Source organism: Sapajus apella, unplaced genomic scaffold (genome assembly GCF_009761245.1).
Source record: "Sapajus apella isolate SASKATOON/1434 unplaced genomic scaffold, GSC_monkey_1.0 scaffold32, whole genome shotgun sequence".
Taxonomy (NCBI): Eukaryota; Metazoa; Chordata; class Mammalia; order Primates; family Cebidae; genus Sapajus; species Sapajus apella.
Genome location: NW_022436972.1, coordinates 6,503,623 through 6,525,784, shown reverse-complemented (window position 1 = coordinate 6,525,784; position 22,162 = coordinate 6,503,623). Strand labels below are relative to the sequence as shown.

Below are 22,162 nucleotides of genomic sequence, written 5' to 3'. Positions count from 1 at the left end.
TGATTTTGGTTTTAGTCCAAAAATATTTAGTGGATATTCTTCCTACTTTGTGGTATGAACTTAAAGAGTTTTGTTTGTTTTTGCCCTTAACTGAAGTTTCCTACTTATTTAAATCCTCCTGTTTTCAACAGTTGCAATATCATGGAAAGTTAAATATCTTCTGGTTTAAATGTGAAATAATCAGGACTCTTTGATATTCTATATCCCAGGTAATTGAAAAAATGATGTATCACAATGATGATGGTGGGCAGAAAGGCTATAGTGGGAAGAGAAAAGGAAAGTGAAGTCACAGGAAATCCAAATAATCAGTAATTAATCCAGGCATGCTGGCTTATGTCTGTAATCCCAGCATTTTGGGAGGCGGAGGCAGGAGGACGGCTTGAGGCCAAGAGTTTGAGATCAGCCTGGGAAACAAGAGAGATACCCTGCCTCCATGAAAAATATTTTAAAAAATTAGTTGGGCCTGGTGGTATGTGCCTGTAGTTCTAGTTACTTGGGAGGGTGAGGCAGGAAGATCGCTTGAACCTAGGCATTGGAGGCTGCAGTGAGCTATCATCACACCACTAACTCAAGACTCTGTGACAGAGCAAGACTGTCTCTAAAAAATAAAAATAAGTAAAATAATCAGTCACTAGAGATCATAATTAAAGTGCAGAAGTCAGTAAGGGACATAGACTGGGAGTTACTCATCAGAGTTGAAGCTGCCAATAATTTGTAGCACAAATAAAGTTTATTTTTTCTAAGAGTCACAGTAGTCTTCTCTACAGTGTAATCAAGTTGGGCCATTTAAAATGATATGCTCAAGTTTAAAAGGTCCTAAGTAGAAGAAGGTAAGGCAAGGAGACACAGAGCTTGGTCTCAGAATCAGGTTTGGATGAGATTACAGCCTAAGACATTATAAATAGAAATCAAAACCAAACCAGTTGGCAAGAAGAACTGCAGTTTAGGCGATCAGCAAAGGTCCAATATTTGAGAGCCAATGAGAAGTGGATATTAGAAGATGGTAACATGGCTTGGATATTCTCTACCTTTCACTCACATAAATCTCAGTGAGATATATCTATACCTACATATCTGTATCTTACCTCTGCAGTTAATGTTTTCTTTAAAGACCAACTATTACCCTCTTGTCCACAAGTGGGCAAGGATCCCATGAATTGAATTCATGACATATGTTTTGATAACTAAAGGCTAACAATTTTAACTGTTATTTGTAGTGTCCTTTATCCTTTAGAAAAATTTTTTACACACACATTTTAGTTGACGGCTCTTAAGTATTTAAAAGCTATTTTTGCCTATCTGACAGGTGAGGAAACTATAGTGCGGGCAGGTAAATGCCTTGCCTGCGATCGTACACCTTTTACATATGCAGAGCCAGGAGAATGAAGGCTCCATCGGCTATTTACACTTTCCTTTACATCTGGAGTTAACACAAGTAATAAACACATACACCGATATGAAGTGTCAAATATTTTTCCCATAATGTAATATCAGTCAAATGTACGTGGAGAGGAGTAAAAACTTTACAGACCATGGCAAATCTAAAGCTACTGCCTAAGTTTAGGTACAGTCAAAAGTACCCTTGAGGCCAGTGCAGTGGCTCACGCCTGTAATCCCAGCACTTTGGGAGACTGAAGTGTGCAGATCACTTGAGATCAGGAGCTTGAGACCAGCCTGGCCAACATGGTGAAGCCCCACCTCTACTAAATATACAAAAATTAGCTGGGCATGGTGGTGCATGCCTGAAGTCCCAACTATTTGGGAGGCTGAGGGACGAGAGTCGCTTGAATTCAGGAGGCAGAGGTTGCTGTAAGCCAAGATCCTGCCACTGCACTCCAGCCTGGGTGACAGAACAAGAGTCCATCTCAAAAAAAAATAAAGTACCCTTGAGAATAGGTAGATTTATAAAATGTTATTGCTTCTTTGCAAGATTTACTTCATTTTGTTATTTGCTTTATATACTTATCCGATCATACTATATGTTATGATGATTCAGATCTTTCAAAGGAAGTGTTTTCAAAATCAGTGCATATTAATTATATGGCTCTACCAAAGTATTATGACTATATCTATATACATATATATTTTCTAGAGGGATAATAAAAGTACAATTACTATTGTACAAAAGTCAGCAAAATTATTTTTTACCTTTAAAAAGAGGACGAAAGGCTGATGATTCTTATCTTAAGCTGCAATGCCAATTAAGTTATGAGTAAAGAAAAACCACCAGTGAAATAAGGGGCATTCAGAAAGGAAGAACACTCTATTAAAATAGTGTCGCAGGGGCCAGTAAAAAGCAAGTGATATACAGAAGTCATGAACAGAACCTAGAAAAAAGGACAGGACACAGTCACTGAAACACTCCAAAAACAGCTCCAAAAAATGAGCTGCTCTGCATCTGCGGTGGCTAGCAGAGCCCTGAGGAACTGAAGTGACTCCAACTTATGAGATGAACAGTAGTAGCATAATGACACGCTATAAGGTAAAAGCCTTTTAAAAAGCAGCTCAGGAAGGCTCAAAGATGATGGATTGAATACAGGTTTATGAAACTCTTGTTCCCCAAACAAAATAGGTAAGAATAAGACCTAAGTGCTGGAATCAGGGAGGGACACCAAAGGATCGAGACAGAACAATGATTACTGGCAACTACCCTCCCTCATAAAATGATGGGAGATAATACAAAAACATAGACATATACTAGATAAATCTACTATGGTAAGAAAAAGAAATGTAAAAACCTTGACAAATTCTGGGGGGGAAAGTATTTCTTGAGAAAGAATTACAGCCCAAACCACACACTGGCTTAACCAACCATAAAAGCAGCTAAAAAAAAATAAAAGTTTCAGCTCCTAAAAAAAATCTAAAGTGTTGCCAATGTAAAGCTGAGATGTGGAAGACAGCTGGCTCTAAAATCTCGAAAACTCCTAAGACTTCCAGAAGAAGAAGAGAGAAAATGGAGGCAAAATAATAATAAAAATAGCTAAGTGCTATTTTCAGATCAATGGAACACAAAAAAAGGAGGATCAAATACTAATAATAAGTGTAGCAAGATTAAGACCAAACATAGAATTCAATGAAAAAGCATTCAAGAGAAAAACAGGTATTTAAAACTGCCGACATGACGCAATGCATCAAGAATGGATATCAGCCAAAGGACTCCTAAGATCAAAACTTTGAAATATATAAAGTAAAAACTGATACAAAGAGAAATATTCATAATCTTTATGGGAGACATTAACAGAACTGTCTCCCCTAAATCAGAAAGTTTGAAAGACAATAAAAACAAGATATAAAAATTTAAATTACCCAAATAAACAAGCTCAATCTAAAATACAGATACACGCAAACTGATATAAGACACTGTGAATAAAACTTCTTTTCAGACATACATAAAAATACAGAAAAATCTCAGTAATATAAACAACCAAAATTACACAAGTGACATTCTTAGCCCATAGCTATATCAGAATAACAAAAGGATAATAAAATAAAAAATACGCCCCTCTCTTCAAGTCTATCCCCAAATTTTTAAAGTCCTTAGGGAGGAAAAAAAAAAAAAAAACCACTAGGCTTAATAATCAAAACATTTAAAATAACAAACTATTTAGCAATGAGCAAAAAGAGGAACACCACCAGACAATACCTATGTGATATAACTAAGAAGTACTTAAAAGAGGAATGCATATATTAGAAAATAAGAAAGACCAAGATGTAAGTGAACTAAGCATTCAACCCAAGAGACTAAAAGAACTACTAAGTACAATTGACATTAAAAAAAAAGAAATAAAGATCACTGCAAAAATTATAGAAATAATAAATGCTCAATCAATAAAACCAAAAGCTGGTTCTTGAAAATTTGTAATGAATCCAATGATAAAGGAATAAATGTTGACAAAAAACTTAGACTCAAGAAAACAAAATATATAGAGATGTTGCAGATATTTATGAAATAAGACACCCTATGTTAAAACTTTTCCTAACAAATTTTCAAACCCAGAAATGCATGATTTCCAAGAAAAACATGATTACCAAAATTGAACCAGGGAAAAGTAACAATATGGCTCAACCAACTATAAAAGCAGCTACAAAGACAGTAAAAGTTTCAGCTCCTAAAAAAATCTAAGCACCAAAGGAGTCTCACAGTTTTTAGTAAGATGATATGGAGACGGAAATGGTTCTTATCCACCAACAACAAACAATTAGAAAGGTACTTTTAAAGATAAAAGTTACAATGTACAAAACTGTTATAAAGAAAATTGTAAAACTTTATTGATAGAAAAAGAAGTAAGATCGGTACAAAGAAACTGACCGACTAACCAGCCATATTCATATATAGGAAGATTCAATATCATAAAGATGGCCATTTTCTCCAAATACATATTTTTAAATTCAAAGTAGTTCTAATAAAAATCCTAAAGATTTTTCCCCAGAATTTGGCATCCGGATTTAAAAATTCTTCTAGAGGTATAAAAAGGCAAGAGCCAGGACAATTTTGAAGAGTATTAAAAAGGAAATGCCTTACTATAAAACTACAGTAATTAAATATACTGGTTCAGGAGTACATGCATAAGCTAATGCAATAGGAAAGTAAGCCTAGAAACAGATCTCAATCTATAACTGCCTGCATTTGTAACATGGCAGATAGAGCATTCTAAGTCAAATAGAAAGAATAAACTTCTCAATAACTAACGGTACTGAGGTGAATGGCTACTCATCTGAAAAAGAGAAAATAAGATCCTTAGCTCACAACATAGTTTCAAATTAATACAAATCTAAAAATGAAAAGCAAACAGGAGCTCTTATACATTGTTGGTAGAAGTTTATTATAAAGTAATATAACTACTTTGGAATGCAATTTGGCAATACCTAGGAAGCAGAATACCCATATACACAAAATTCAACATTTCCATTCAGAATAATTGTTTGTAAGACAGGAAGACTGCTTACTTTGGAACTGGTTATAAAAGTGAAAGTACAAATAACCTGATTATCCACCAATAAGAAAAATGATTAATTGTGATAGAAAAATGGATTATTAACTGTGGTATATTCAAACAACAGAATGCTTTACAGCAATTAAGAGGAATTAACCACTGGATTTAATCAAATCTAAGATGACATTAAATAAGGTACAGCATTATTCTGTCATTAAGAAAGAAAATGCTGCCAATTTTAAGACACCACTGGTTTAGGAAGCATCCCAATTTTAAAAGATGTTATATTGTGAAGAAATAGAGATAAACATTTGTCAACATGGCTATAGTTCAAAGACACAGTGTTGGGTGAAAAATAGGTTTCAAAATAACTATAATGTCTTTTTTCCAAATTTAAGAACACAAAATAGTCCTATGTATTTTAAATACACATATGTAAAACGAAGATGAACATATGCATAAGAAAGATATACATTATTCTTAGGGTAAAAAAAGGACTGCAGCTTGTGCACAGCTTTTGTATATGCTAAAAGTGAGCTTATCTTCACCAAGGGACAGAGACAAATCAATCACTCCACAGCCTCTGTGACACACACAATTATAGAATATTTGTCCTTCAAACACAGTGAAGAAACACAGCTTGCTAAATGTTCCTGAGATTTTACTGCTCACTCACAGAAAGTGGGTAGGGTGTGGGTGTGGGTGTGTATGCCTGTGTGTGTTGAGGGGGAGAAGTTCATGCAAACTGAAACACAGCATTGTTATTATCTTTTTAACTTGGGAAATGAGATCATGAATATCTATTAACGAGATCATCAATATCTGCTGTATTATTTACTGCATGTCTGAAACACTTTTGTACTTATAATTTTAGAAGGCATCAAATAAAATTTTTAAAAATTCTATTAAAATTTCAGGAAGCAAATAACTCCTGCAACTACATAAGCATTCATAGAAAAATACAAACACCTTTCCAACTTATTCTAGAAGGCTAGCAAAACCCCTTATATCAATACTGGAATTTTGCTAGTATGACAAATTATAAAGCAATCTCACACAGACATGAGAATACTAAGTAAAATGTTAACAAACTGAATCTAGTAGCAAGACCAAGATGAGTTAGTCCTATGAAAGCAAAGATGATTCTATATATGAAGTTTAATAATATAATTCATTAAATTAATAATTATATATCTTAAAAAACATAAACTTCCAAACATGGAATTCAACACATATTCCAGATTTTATTTTTTAATAACCCTAATTAGAAACTTTCTTAAATTAGAAAAGGCAGAATGCTTTCTATTTAACAATGTTCTAGAGGAGCCAATCAATGCTAATTAGACTAGAAAGACATTTTATATTAAATATCAGAACAATTTGAAATAATACTGATAAAACCATTTGCTGATTCTATTATCTATCTAACAAATTTAAGAGAATTAACTGAAAAACTATTAGAATTAGAGTTCAACAAAGCAGCTAAAAACAAAATAGCAGCTGAGCTCAGTGGCTCACACCTGTAATCCCAGCACTTTGAGAGGTCAAGGTGGGTGGATCAACTTGAGGCCAGGAGTTCAAGACCAGCTTGGCTAACATGATGAAACCCCATCTCTACTAAAAGTACAAAAAATTAGCCAGGTGTGGTGGCATGCGCCTGTAGTCCCAGCTACTCGGGAGGCTGAGGCAGAACTGCTTGAGCCTGGGAGGCAGAGGTTGCAGTGAGCTGGGATTGCTCTACTGCACAGAACAAGACTGTCTCAAAAGGAAAAAAAAAAAAAAAAAAGCATAGCAGCCATACCAATTAGAAAATAATGGAATAACAATGTTAGTAGTAATAAACCCATAAAATATTTTAAAAGGTGCAAAGCCTATGCTTATGAAGAAAATAAAAACTGTATTAAAAGGAAAGCCTTAAAAATTTTCAGTGTAAGACTCAATGCTGAATAAGCAAAAATAACAAGAAGAGCCAAGGAATGACCACGACATTTTTTAAATTAAGACTTGGAGAGTTTTGGGACCAAATATAAAAACTTATGAGTATAGCAAATTAGATATTGGTACAGACAAAAGAGGAAAACTAGAAAAAGAGATCAATGAAATAAAGCACAAAAATATGAAGGAAGAATTAGCTACACTGGAGTGACCCACGATGCAGAGGTTCATAGGGCACATTATCCTAAAAGTGACGGTAAATTATTGAAGGAATATAAAGTTTATATTATTTGCTGCTGCTGCTGCTGTTGTTGCTGCTGCTGCTGAGGGGTAGATGAAATAATGGTATTTCACAATCTGGCTATGTTATGAAAAGGAATTTGAGGTGGAGCAAGAGTAAATGTGAGACCAATGCAGAGGCAAAGAAATGACGAGAAGGGAGACTGGTGAAAAAAAGTAGAAAAACTCAAGGCATAATCAGGAGGTAAACTCAACAGGACTTGATGACAAACATACAGAAGTTAGGGACAGGAGTCAAAACAAATTTCTAGGTTTCTGGTTTGCATTACCAGTTGGATACCAATTCCATTTTTAGACATAGGAAGATGATCAGATTTGGGAAGGGAAGGTTATTCATTTAGTTTCAGACATGCTGAATTGGAGATATTTTAATAAATTTCTTAATAGTTACATGCTTTCACATTTTGGAAATGCCAGATGATGTAAAATGTCTACGTTTTTAAGAAGCTGTTTCCACCTTCAAACAAAAATTAACATAAAGGACTGGAATGCAAATATCTAAAGTGCCCAAAGACTATGTAAATATTGTAATAAATCACATGCGAGATAGATGAACCCTGACACTAAATATTTTATCCTGAAGAGTATGTCTCACCTAGCTTCCCCCATGTCAGTAAATGACACCACTCACTCAGTTTCTCTGGCTCAAAGCTTAGGAGTCATCTTTGATTCATCTCCCTAATACTTCCATATCCATCAGCAAGCGCTACTAACTATAACTTCAAAATACATCGTGAATCCAAGTACTTCTTACAATTTCTATCACTCCCATCGTCAAATGAATGACCAAACTGTCTAGGCTACTACTATAACTTAATAAAACTGGGGGCTTCCAGTCTCACACTCTATTAGCCATTCTCAACAATATCCAGAGTAGTATTTTAAAAAATTAAAACAAGCAAACAAACAAACAAAAAAACTTGCCACTCTCCTACTCAAAGCCTACAATGGATTCCCTCAACCTTTGAACAAAATTCCCCAAAGACATCACAGGTGTAGTCTGGCTCTTACTTATTTCCTGACTATCCTATTCCTTTTCCCTTGTTCAATTCCACTCCAGAAACATCAACGTTCCTGAAATCCCTGAGGCACAAAGTTCATTCTTGCCTAAGGACTTCTGTACTTATCTCTCTGTCTGGAATACTCTTCTCCCAGATATTCATATGGCTTGATGTCTCACTAATTGAAGTCCATCCTCAGATTTCACCTTCTCAAAGAAGCTGCCTTTGACTACCCTGTATCAAACAGCATTCCTGCTTGGGGGCTGGGTGGAAGAGCCTGAATGAAATCTGCAGCAGGCTTGCTATGCTAGTCTATAATATTAATCATGTCTTATCATTAAGACATTTGAAACAAGCGGATTAAGTCTAACTAAACTTGCAACCCAGGCTCAACAATCTCTATTAAGCAAACAACAACAAAAAAAGGCAAATCTTCTCTTTGGAGAAAAATCACATCAACTTCAACCCTTTAGTAGTTTTCATTCAATGTCGTCAAATTTTTTAAAAAGTTACAAGATCCTTAAGAGGAAGGAAAAACAAATGTAACTAGAAAATTTTGACTGACACTCAATCGAAAAAAGAAAGAATCAGATCCAAAGATGACTGAGAAGTTGTAGTTAATTGGTAAAGATTTGGACTACATAATTAAGTAAAAAGAGGAAAAGATGAGTAAAAAGAGACTTTCAATTGAGAACTGAAATTTATAAAATATTTTAACCAGACATTCTAGAACGGAGAAGTACAATATTTGGTTTTTGTGTTTTTTTTTAAAGACAGAGTCTCACTCTGTCCCCAAGGCTAGAGTGCAATGGTGCAATGATTTTGGCTCACTGCAACCTCCACCTGCCAGGTTCAAGTGATTCTCCCACCTCAGCCTCCTGAGTATCTGGGATTACAGGTGCCTACCATCATGCCCTGCTAATTTTTTAATTTTAGTAGAGACAGGGTTTCACCATGTTGGCCAGGCTTGTCTCACACTCCTGACTTCAAGTGATCCACCCACCTCGGCCTCCCAAATTGCTGGGATTACAGGTGTGAGCCACCACACCCAGCTTGAAAAATACAGTATTTGAAATTAATAACTAATTGAAAAATTAACAGGAAGATCTTACATAGCAAAAGAAATCTGAAGATGGATCAATAGAAATATCCAAAATGAAGTACAGAGGAAAAAGAAAGTAGAAAAGAACAGAAAATAAAGGCATATGGATACAAGCAATCTAACACATTTATAATTGGAATGTCAGAAAGAGAAAATAGTGTAGAATATGTGAAGAAATAACAGCCAAAAATATTTCAAAACTGATGAAAGACATGGACCTACAGATACAACCGGTCAGTAAACCCCAAACAAATTAAATGAAAACCATATCTAGGCATATCATAGTCAAACTGCTGAAAACAAGAAATTTTTTTTTAATGAAGAAAAATGAACTAAGATGACAGCACAAAATGATTCTTAAAAAATGAACACAGAGAAAATGAAAAATCTACAGGTAAATATAAGAGAACGTCAACTATTCAACAAGAATACTGTGGCATTTTTATACTGAAAATATACAACAACTATAGCACAAAGGATACAGAAGCAGATAGAGTTGAATTGTTTTAAGCTTTTTGCATTGTTCTGATGGTGGCAAAAGCATTAATCACCAACTATAATAAGCCAAACATAAATACTGTACTTCTAAAAGAATAACACAATCGGGTTTAACTAAAAAGCTAATGGAAGAGATAGAATAATAAAAAATACTTTGAGCCAAAAGAAGGTAGGGAAGGAGAAAATAGGCCTTAAAAAAAAATAACAAAATGGTAGATTTAAAATCAACTATATAAGTAACTACACTAGAGCTTAAACACTGTTAAAGAACAAAGATTCTCAGATGGCCGGGCACGGTGGCTCAAGCCTGTAATCCCAGCACTTTGGGAGGCCGAGGCGGGTGGATCACGAGGTCAAGAGATCAAGGCCATCCTGGTCAACATGGTGAAACCCCGTCTCTACTAAAAATACAAAAAAAAAAATTAGCTGGGCATGGTGGCGCGTGCCTGTAATCCCAGCTACTCAGGAGGCTGAGGCAGGAGAACTGCCTGAACTCAGGAGGCGGAGGTTGCGGTGAGCCGAGATCGCGCCATTGCACTCCAGCCTGGGTAACATAAGTGAAACTCCGTCTCAAGAAAAAAAAAAAAGATTCTCAGATGAAAGAAGGGCCAAGTATGTTTACATGATACACATTTTAACCATGAGAACACAAATAGGTTGAAAATAAAAAGCCAGAAAAAGTTTTATCATGCAAACAATAGCAAAACAAAACTCATATGGCTACATTAATATCAAGCAAAGATTAAAAATATTCATGAAGATACCAAGTGGCATTTTAAATTATAAACATATCACTTCATCATGAAGATATAACAATCCTAAATTGTATGTACCAAATAACAGTTTCAAAGTCTATAAAGTAACTTTTCCACCAATCATTCATACTCTCTATCCTGCTTTTCCTTTTTTTCACTGCATTTTTCACAATCTGACGTTTAAAAGAAAAAATTTATACATATATATATTATATGTATAATATATATATATATATGTATGTTTTTTTGGCTTATTCACCCACCTATAACACAATGAAAGTACCACAAAAGCAGGGACTTAATCCTGATCACACTTTATCCTTTGCAAAAATACGTAAAAATTTTGAGTGCTTAGTACACAGTAGGCATTCAATAAATGTTTGCCGAACAAATTAATAAAACTGTTACTGGCAACTTATTTATTTAGTGCTTATTTTTAAAGTTTATAGTATACATTAATTTTGTTCGGTTATGCAATTATTTAATTTAAATAGTACTTAGAAAAATCTCTGTCTGCCAACATTTTGCGTGAGAAGTTTAAACAAAAGGTTTGGAAAATGTTACTGAGACATGTTTCCACTTCATTAAACAAAGGCTCCAAAATTAAAAATCATCAAATGTGCCTTTCTCCATTTAGTATTTAAATATATATGTTGATTTAAACAAAATAATACAGTTATATTAGCTTTCACGTTTATTCAACTTCACAGAAATCCAAAAATGTGTCTGAAAATTGGTTATCTATTTAAATACCAATTGTTCATTATGGTGACATAATACTATGTGGTGGCAGAGATATGCCTCATTTAAACAAACTCTTAAATTCCTGACATTCTTGCAAGTGGACAACAGGAAATCTTAAAAATCAAACTTACAAGTTATAAGAAGATATAGAAAGTAATTTAACTTTTAATACCTGGAATAAGTTTTACAGCCACATTTGTAATTTACATATACAGTGGAGATCACTGAAAAAGCTTCCTGTTGCACTGCAGCAAATTTTATTATAATGTAGATTAAACGAATTTGCTACAGAGTGCAGCAAGATAACCTCACCGAGGAACAGGATTTTCATAATGGAACTTGTACAGGGAGTTAAATATTTTTTTAATGTTATACAGTACATATTTTCAAAATGAACATTATCACTGAATAGTTTGCTAACAATTGTTAGCAATTAATGTTTTATAAACACTTAATTCTGCTGTAAAGTATGTGGCTCTCCAAATGTTAGTACATGAAATGTTAAGTTTAAACGTAAAATAATCCCCTAAGATGGAGACTCAAGACATCCAAACTTTGATCATTATTGCACCTATTTTTCTACCAAAAAAAAAAAAAATTACATTGTAATCCACCCAAAAAAAGAACAGACAGGTTGTAAAATTACAGACTCATTGGCATTGAACATAACAAAATCTACAATGAACATTTTTTTTGTGAACTAGCATTACAAAAATGTGCAATGAAATCTGGTTAACTATGATCATGCAAATAAAAATCCTTCACAATCATTTTATCGTATGTTTTATAAAATGGTCTTAAAGATATATTTCCATAAACATTTCTGATGCAATTTAATCAATGACAAAAATACAAAGCTATTCCTTATTCTTTATGTTATAGATTTTAAAACATGCCTTTGTACTGCTGAAATAGAAATTATGTGTTTGGGAGAACCGAGCCAAGGAAACATTTAAAAACCAATGTATCTTGATCCAACCTGAGCTGCTTTGATATACAGCAGTCTCTCATAATTACTGTTATCAGTATTGTTGTAAATGAAGAATAGCTAAATATGGAGAGATTAAGACACAATTTAAAACACTTTTTTAAAAATAAATGGCTGTTTCATAAGCTCGAAGAAATCTTTAAAAGAAAAATAATCACATCAATTGCAATATACATTGGCAAATAGTAAAATGTCATTTTCCAAAATAGTAGCTTCTTTATTATATGCCCCATCTATTCTAACCAATCTTGGAAATATACCTTAAACATAATGGTGTATCATATGAAAATGTTCCACTATTCAATGTGATAAATCTAATAAGTTAGAATATGATTTTTTCCCTCTGGTGTTAACCGTGAAAAAACATAACAGCACCTAAAACACTAAAATGAATTTAGGTAAGCATTAAGTAGTAACCTATATGTTTTGGTTCAAAATACAGTTTATACAACTGTATAAATGATACTGCTGTAAGTAATTTATTTCTATATTTTGCAGATTACAATGAAGAAAAAAAAAGACCTGCTCTAAACCCAAATAAATTTCCTCTTCTCCCAATCTGAACAAAGTGGAATTTCATTCAAAGTTCACAAGACTGTGACAACTACAGTAGCTGATACAGTTGGATATACCACTTCTACCCTGCCCCCACCCCCCAGAATCAATTTTTTGGCTCCAAAATAAAGTACAATAATAAACTCTTGATGAAAAACTATGTTATGGGGCAATCTATCATATACTATGGCTAAACATGAATTTACAGAAAAGAGCACATCCCATTTTCAGCACTTTTTTTCATAAACATGCAACTCACTATAAAATACAAAACACTTGGCTTTCAAGAACAGCTTTATAAAGACACACTGCATCAATAAAATTTTTCTTTCTGATTAACTTTACACTATTATGGAGAGCTGAAATTTTTCTAAGTGTATATATCAGATTTTATATTATAGTGTAATAATTTGCATTTTCTGAACATAATGTTCAAGAGGAAATATCTATACACAATAACATTCTAGACTATTAAAAACTCATTCAAATTACAGAATTTTATTGATACAGTAGATTAATAAAAACTGAAAGGGATAGATAAAAGGGGATAAAGAATTCAGTACATTATTTTATAACACACTCTTTAAAATTAAAATACTTTAAATCATTCTTCTTAAAATTTTCATTGCCATGAATGGCCAGAAAATTCTGGGACCAATCAATACTGAGGTGTAAAGTAATCAAACAACTTCTGGACTATTTCACAATTTGCATGGTTGTCCTCCTATCAGAGGCATCTTTCCGGGTGTAATGGCAGACAATTTAGCACCTCTGAAGATTAAGGGTGCCCAGGAGTAAACACTAGGTAAGATACACAAGGGGAGGAGACCATTTAACTCTCCAACAAATAGTGACATCAACAAAATGACACCAATTGTTGGAAAAAAAAAAAAAAAAAACCTTTTTTCACAGTAAAATTGCAGAGAATACAAATACAAACACTGACAGATTACTGCTTAAGATCTATCCTAACAAATTCTTTTCAAATTAATAGATCCAATAAACAGCTGGGTACTGTCAGTTTAAAGCCGCAGATAAAAGCTATACAAGCACTTTAGAAGTCAGAAACATTAAAAAAAGAAAAAAATATTTACAAGTTTCTTCTTTATGTCTACATAGCCATCGCACATTACACTTTCACAAGACTCCAAAGTCAATGTTACCAAGCGTATGGCTAAAGCATGTGACCACAAATGTATGGGGTCACCAAAGTAAGGTCCAACTGTCCACTCTTCAGCAGTCCCATTTTGTGCATCAAAGGCTTTATTCGGCCTCAAGCTTGACCCAAAAAAAGAAAAGATTTTTCCAAAGCTTTTACAGAGAAAGTTATTAATTACATTTGTTCATCGCCGTTCCCTTTTAACACTTCGCCGTCGTACCTTAAAAGGAAAGTCATCAGATGCTTAATTAAAATGTGTATATGTATATAAGACATGTAGTAATCATTTTTAACCAATCTTTTTTCTAATTTGTTCCTGATTTCCTTTGCTTTCCTTTCCCTGAAACTTTTTGTATTTGCTTTCTGCCCTGGCATCATATATTTAGACTTCTATAATATTTGAACCCTTAAATGCTCATAGATTTTCCCAGAACAGCAAAAGAAAAAATTATTTTACTTTCCTATCTAATAATTTTAAAGAGAAATGAACAGAAGTCAATGTCCACAGCAAGAAAAACAGCTGCAAACAGATTAATCATCTTTCTACTTATATTTCATGTGGTAAATGAAAACATTTCAGATTTATGAACTTACACTACCTTTCTGGAAAAGTAGTTACTGAGTTTGGATCTTAACCAACTATCAATACAGTAAAATAACCTAAATTTCAAACATACTAACTGGCAAGCACTAATGAAAGCATAAGACTTTAGATCAAAAAATGTCAGTATTAACAAGAATATAAAAAAGGCAGGGTTTTAATTTACTTTGTAGTTTTTTTCTGATGAAGACATCAATCGTTGACTCTTCAGCCTTACTTTGATGTCCCCCTAAAACCCTTAAAGAAACAAACCAAACTAATTTGAGACCACAATTGAGCATTTTTTCCTGTTTACTTAATTTACTCACTCACAAAGATGAATCCTGGTACAGACAGGAGTTCTGATTCCATTAAATAGGACAGAACAGCAGAGACCAATTCTGAGACTTGATTACAGAGCTTGGGTTTCTCAAACAAAGATGGCTGGCTAAGCAGATCTAAAAGTTCAGCATTAGTACACCAAAAGAGGAGCTCCTACTTAAATGTATTATATTTTTTCCTAAGAGAACTATCTGAGTTGTATTAACTGGTAAAGTTATTTATTTGTTTATTATTTTAGAAGTCAGGAAGGGCCGGGTGCAGTGGTTCATGCCTGCACTTTGGGAGGCCCAGCAGGCAGATCACCTGAGGTCAGGAGTTCGAGCCTGACCAACATGGTAAGACCCGGTCTCTAATAAAAATTAGCCAGATGTGGTGGCAATGGCCTGTAATCCCAGCTACTCGGGAGGCTGAGGCAGGAGAATTGCTTGAATGTGGGAGATGGAGGTTGCAGTGAGAGCAGATCGTTCGCCACTGCACTCCAGCCTGGGTGAGAGTGAGACTCTGTCTCAAAAACAAAAACTTTTTTAAAAAAGTCAGGAAGTAACACATCCCTATTTTTGCAAAGTAAGTATGTATTACCAATTTTATGGATTCTCATTCAGCTCATACTTCAATTCCAAAGGCTGATTTTATTCTGTGTAACTAACTTGTAATTTTTATTATGAAACCCCAATAGAAATACGGAACAGAGTTGCAAAATATAAACAACGGTATACAGTTATCAGTACCCTAAAATCAAGGTACAACTTAAATGTTTAAAGTGTCAACATTGGAATGCTTCACATTCAGTTCATACTTAACATGTACATTCTCACTAAGCTACACCTATTCATTTAGTTTAGGTTTCCATAAAAGATGTTCTCCATTATCTAAGCTGGTAGATAAAATAATGCTATAAATTAATGAAGAAAAATACACAAATATTTACAATTATAACAAACAACAAGTGCTAAATGATCTAACCAAATATTTACCAACTCAAAAAAAGTTTTTTTTTGTTTTTTTAAGATGGAGTCTTGCTCCGTCACCCACGCTAGAGTGCAGTGACACAATCTCGGCTCACAGCAGCCTCTGCCTGACGGGTTCCAGCCTTTCTCCTGCCTCAGCCTCCTAGGTAGCTGGGACTACAGGCACACACCACTATGCCTGGCTATTTTTTGTATTTTTAGTAAAGATGGGGTTTCACCATGCTGGCCGTACTGGTCTCGAACTCCTAGCCTGAGGTGATCCGCCCGCCTCAGCCTCCCAAAATGCTGGGATTACAGGTGTGAGCCCAACTCTATTTTTATATTCCACACCACTCACAGAGACTTTAAACACATACATTTACTGTGGAAATTTCCTCTTCCTCTGTTTCTTCCTGTGGAATATCATCATTGACAGGAGAGCTACCCTGAAACACATCTACTTCTTCACTTGAATCATTTTCCTTAGTAGCTGCTTGTTTGGAGCGTCCTACACGGCTAGAGTAAAACACACATAAAATACAATGAACGTTCCAATCTTTCAGTAGATTACCTCATTAGAAGAAATGCTTCAAGTATTTCATCAACTGTCATCATGTTTACCCTCAATACCTTATGAAACAAGAAAATTTCTTAATATTCTGAATCCTAAACCAACGTTTAATCATAGAATTTCACAAATTATCTACCAAGTAACAACAACAACAACAAAAACTGTAACTGAGACCTTCCCATAAAGGAATGCAAAACACAACTCAAAGTTGCTTTTCCTTTCCATCTTTCCTAAGGCAGTAAAAGGCATCAATGTCTAATGAGCTGCTCAAAGCAGAAAGGAATTCTAATTTGAATATAGTGTACCAGTCTTTGTCTGGCCTGACAGATTCTTAAAGACAGCTCAAATCGATTCACTTCTCTCCACATCTCCATTGCTACCAACTAATTCAAACCATTCCCATCTCTTACATCTTCTCTTTACAAAGTTATCTTTTAAAAGTAGAAGAATAGATGATTTTACTACCACTACAGTAAGAATAATCTTGTAAATCTCCTTAACACAGTATACAAGGATCAGTAGATGGTCCTTGCCTACTTGTTCATTCTCATCCCTTTCTGGTCCCTAAGTCCCCACAACTACAATCCAGCAAACCCTTGCCTTCCTTTAGCTTTCTGATTTTGCCAAGATTTTTCTCACTTCAGAAAATTCAAATACAGTGTTCTTGCCAACTGTTCTCTTTCTGTCTGACCCCTACTATTCTCAAGATATCAATTCATTGTTACTTTCAAAAAGTAACAACTCTTTGAAGTTGTTTGGAGTTACCTCCTCACTCCATTAGACAGTGGAAGACAAGAACCATGTCTGTTTTGTGTCCCTAGCACCTACTACTCTCTGAAACACAGGAGGCATCAAAAATATGTAATGGAACCATCGAGTCAAATGGATCCCTCTTGAAAAATATTTATTTTTAAATTTGAAATGTAACTTATCACTTCTATAAGCAATCCAAAATATGTATTATTTAACTCATGCTCAAACCAAACAATTTTTTTACTTGGTTTGGTTTTTCAGGATTAATGAAACTATAGAAATTACATGAAAAATAATGACAATCTTTTTCAATTTCATTGAGGTCAGAACAAGATAAAGAGACAAATCCTAATATATGTTATCATACTAGCTCTAAAAAGAGCTTCCCAGTGAAAGGAAGATAGGCTTCCAAGACAGACTTCAGAATCTTCTTCTGTACTGATTTTTGCTTTTTTTTTTTTTTAAAGCAATACTTGTTTGGTTTAGAACTTTCATAGGAGGATTTGTGTAATTTTAGGAGAACACAATAATCATTTAAACCCTGAATTTTATCATGTTCAAATATAAACAAACTAAAGTTATGAGGTTTGTTATTTCATTGTTACATCATGTATATTTTATTAAATAAAGGATTCCTTAAGAATCTTTTGTTTAGAAATAGTGATTTCCTTTGGTTGAATCCAAACACAGTCATAAAGCTGCCACAAAAATGTACTTACCTTTACTTTTAACCTGACAGAAAAATTACATGGAAGATGGCTAGACACCCAGGCAACTTTTCCTCTTCCTGTGGAATACACAGGAATAGGAAAATCTCTAAGATAATTGAGTATTTAAGGACAGTATGTTGGTAACTCTGAAAAGTCGGGCCACTGATGTAATTATGTATGGGTGGGAATATGCTCAGAAAAAGTATGCTAAATTTCCAAGAAATAGAAGACATAACTAAGGAGAAAAAATGCTGTCAAATCCACAAATTATAGCGCTGATTCTCTTGTGACCTTAAAATTTGGGGTAAAGATTGTTACTATACCTCTCTTATAATTGTGTTTGTGTGAATATCTAAAACTATATACATGTTGATATAGATAAATGAATTTGATTAGAAAACAAAACCTTGAGACCAACATGTCAAACACCTGAGACCAACACTTGAGACCAACATGTGATAATTTCTATGGACACAGTTTAGGAAAAATGGTACCTGTTACTTTCCTACTACAAGTTCAAAGAACAAAAGCAGAAGCGTAAGACCTGTTTTCTTTTTTTAAAGGAAAAGGTGCTAATGAGAAACATTTTTTAAAAATTATAGCATGGAATGATGAGGCAACCTGGTCAATGTGTGGTGATTTTTTTTTTTTTAATGCCTTATCATTTCTTTAGATATCATCAAGTCTGTATAGGAAATAAACTATTTGTTATTCATTTATAAAGATTTGCCTACACCTATAAAAATGTACAAAATAGTTCATTGGGGTATCAATCACCAAGGTAAGTTTATAAAAATTTTATCTTACCTAGTGTAATGGGTTTAAGTATATGGAATTTAAATACAGCAGTATGTATGTTTATAAATTTAGGAACTTTTGCAAAATAATTTGAAATTGGTTTGAAATTTAATATTTACAACTTACACATTTTTTTTTGGTTGTGATGGTGATGGCGTTTTTGATGGTCTTCCTCGTCCTTTCTGTGGGGTGGATTGTGTGGATTCAATTGCACTAGATTCAGGAGATTCTGCTCTGCTTTGGGGAAGACCCAAATGTGGATAGCATCAAATTATGATTTATAATATAGTAACGAAATAGATGCAGTTTAGAGTTACACATGTTTACCTCTGCTGTGCTCTCCTTGACGCTCGGTGCTGTTTGCTTTTGGACTTCTGTTCTGTATTTCCACTTTGTCTTTCTTCTTCTTCTTCCTCCTCTGTTGCTGGAGGTCCAGATTTTTTTTTGCTTCCTTTTTTAGAAGTTTTCATTATTGGCTCTTCTTTTGGTGTACCTCCACCAAGAGGTTTTGGTGGTCGGCCTCTCTTACCCTTTTTTGGTGGACTATTCTGTTCATCCTCATTTTCTAATATATCTTCTTTGAGCCTCTTTTCCTCAGGCCACTGCTGTTCATCAGATTCTGAAGCTGTATGGCCTCTTTTCCGACCTCGCTGATTGCCTTTAGGTTTCTGTTCCTGTACCAACTTAGTTAAGTCATCCATACCTAATTTCTCCTCCTGTTCTGTGGCGGGTGTTTTCTTCCTGCTTCGAGGTTTCTCCAATTCAGACTAGGGGAAAAAAAAGTCACAATTTATGTTTATGAAGCTGTGAGTGTACATATTTTGAGGAATGAAACAAAAAAAAAATCTGGTATCTACTCTTGTCCTAAACATGTACCTCAAGTATACAGCTCTTAAATACACCAGAACTGTAACTATTTTAGTTATAACTGATTAACAACAGAAACAACAAAAATACAGTGGCTTTCACATTTAAAGTAAAATCCTAGTCTATACTCAGAGAATTTATTCAAAATAAATTCTAGAATTCTCCAAAGACCCAAGAATAAATTTTATGTTTCAACACTTATGATACAAAGTTAATTTCCAAAAAGTCTGTAGCAATTGGTATTTTCAAAAATCACTGGAAAGAAAAACAAAAACTATCAAATTATCTGTAACTTTTTCTAACTTTAAATTGAGTTTCCTGTGTGTGAACTGCCTAATTACATCCTTGGTATTGTGTCCTTTGCCAGCTTTGATTACTGGGGTGTTAGTGGGTTTTCTCTATATTCATCTATGCTTTTGTGTATGCTTCTATGCTTATTTTTAAGTGTTACTTCATCATCATTATTATTACTACTACTACTATTTGAGATGGAGTCTCGCTCTGTCACCCAGGCTGGAGTGCAGTGGTGCAATCTCGGCTCACTGCAAGCCTTCTCCTGCCTTAGCCTCCTGAGTAGCCAGGACTACAGGCGCGTGCCACCACACCCAGCTAATTTTTGTATTTTTAGCAAAGATGGGTTTCACCATGTTGGCCAGGCTGGTCTCAAACTCCTGACCTCAGATAATCTACCTGCCTTGAACTCCCAAAGTGCTGGGATTACAGGCGTCATTGCGCCTGGCCTTTAAGGGTTACTTATTTGCTATGGACTGAATTGTGGCCACCACCACCAGAAAAAATTTGTATGCTGAAGCTCTAATCCCAGTGTATTTGGAGATGGGGCCTTTGGGAGGTATTTGGTTGAGATAAGATCATGAGACCAGGGTGGAACCATCATGATGAGATTAGTGTCCTTATAAGAAGAAACATCAGAGAGCTTGGGTGCCTTTCTTCTTCCCCTCACCCCACATCTCCCCTGTGAGAACACAGTGAGAAGGTGGCCAACTGTAACCAAGGAAGAGAGCCCTCATCAGGAATCAAATCTGCTGGCACCTTGATCTTGTACTTCTAGCCTCCAGAATGGTAAGAAAATGCATTTCTGTTGTTTAAGCTACCCAGTCTGTGGTATTTTATGATGGCAGCCTGAGCTGACTAAGACATTATTGTGTATTGTTCTAGAATAGACTGTGAGATGAGATTCTAAACTGGATTCTCCACTCCCAAAGACACATCCAACCATTTCAGAATCGTTGACTTGTAATGCTTCATTTTGTATGTTTTAAAAAAGCAAAATATTTGTAGGCTATTATAATAGAAGCACAATCTTTTACTAAGTATAACTATGTATCTGGTAGGGCTGATCCTACCTTTATTTTTCCTCCTTTTATATCTATTTATTCCTCCACATAGACTTGAAACAAAATCACACTGGAATTACACACTGGAATTTACAATTATATATTCACTTGGAAAAAACTGTCATCCTTTTTTATTCCTTTTTCCCATACAGGAACGTGGCCTGTCTTCTCTTTCTTCAAGTCTTCCAGTTTTGAGATTTTCTACATATAGGTCCTCCCTATTTCTTGTTAAGGTTATATTTAAATCTATGAATCTATCAATCTACCTAAGTCTGTTGTTGCAGTGGTTCTTGTAATGAAAAAAAAAATCCCTTCTCCCCTAAATGTACATCTGATGCAATGCAAAATTATCAGAGTAATGTTAGTTATAAACATAAATATATATACATAGGGATAGATTTTCAATGGCTTCTTTTATTTTCCTAAGATTACAAAAATAACAATTGGTCAAACATTTTAGAAAAATTTTTTAAAAAACAGTGGTGACAGCAGGCTGCTAGTTTTGTTCCTGATTTTTTAAAAGAATGCTTCAAGTATTTTGCCTTTAAGAAGAAAGGCACTGACTACTGATTTAAAACAGACAAAACTTTTAGCACGTTAAAGAAGTATCCTTCTGGTACTAGTTTACTAAAAGTACGTATTTGTCAAGAATGAATTTTAAGTTTTATTTATGTCCTCTTGGCATGATCTGAAATTATTTTGTTTTAGTTTTCCCTTTTTTATCTATTTATTATTATATTAAAAGACTGGTAACATTAAGCTCTCCTTACATTCTAGGGAGGGGAATATCTACACATGACTGGATTTAGTTTATTTACTTAAGAATTTTGTGCAAAAATTAAAAATTAACTATTGTTACTCAAAGATGAGAAGGCAAAATAAATGTTACATTAAAACTAAATTTAAAATGTCACTTATTTTAATTGCTACAATTCTTTTTGATGTCCAAAGATCTAAAAAAGTTGATGATTTCCTTTATGCTTTGGAAAAGGTTGGTGGTAAAAAACCCAATGTCCTCTTTCTTGACAATATTAATCTAGCTTCCTAAAGCACCACTACCTCTCATTTCTTTTTTATTTTGCATTGCACTGTTAAGAATAGAGGGAGTATAAAATTGAGGTGAGAAGCAAAAGATAGGGAAAATATGTTATAAAGCTAAATATTTAAATACAAATGTATATGGAAAATAATTCCTGTGCTGTGAAATTTCAATGTGAAGCTGGTAACAAGCAAATGAGACCATGTTCTTTCATTATAATCTACTGGTC

The 22,162-nt window shown here is 34.2% G+C and overlaps 1 protein-coding gene across 6 annotated transcripts in view; it reads right to left on the bottom strand.

Annotated features, from left to right (window-relative positions):
• Positions 1-11,409: 11,409 nt before the first annotated feature.
• The window catches only part of PDS5B (PDS5 cohesin associated factor B), a 189,788-nt gene continuing 179,035 nt past the window's right edge, over positions 11,410-22,162 (bottom strand). For 3 of the 6 annotated variants that reach the window (XM_032294443.1, XM_032294446.1, XM_032294444.1), the window contains exons 32-35: positions 19,000-19,439; positions 18,799-18,909; positions 16,218-16,356; positions 11,410-14,191 (exon numbers count right to left, since the gene is read on the bottom strand). In XM_032294443.1, coding sequence (XP_032150334.1) covers positions 14,156-14,191; positions 16,218-16,356; positions 18,799-18,909; positions 19,000-19,439 — 726 coding nt within the window. In that variant the 3' untranslated portion in view covers positions 11,410-14,155. The remainder of the gene's footprint in view (positions 14,192-16,217; positions 16,357-18,798; positions 18,910-18,999; positions 19,440-22,162) is intronic. The other 3 variants (XM_032294447.1, XM_032294445.1, XM_032294448.1) reach the window with 3 other exon arrangements.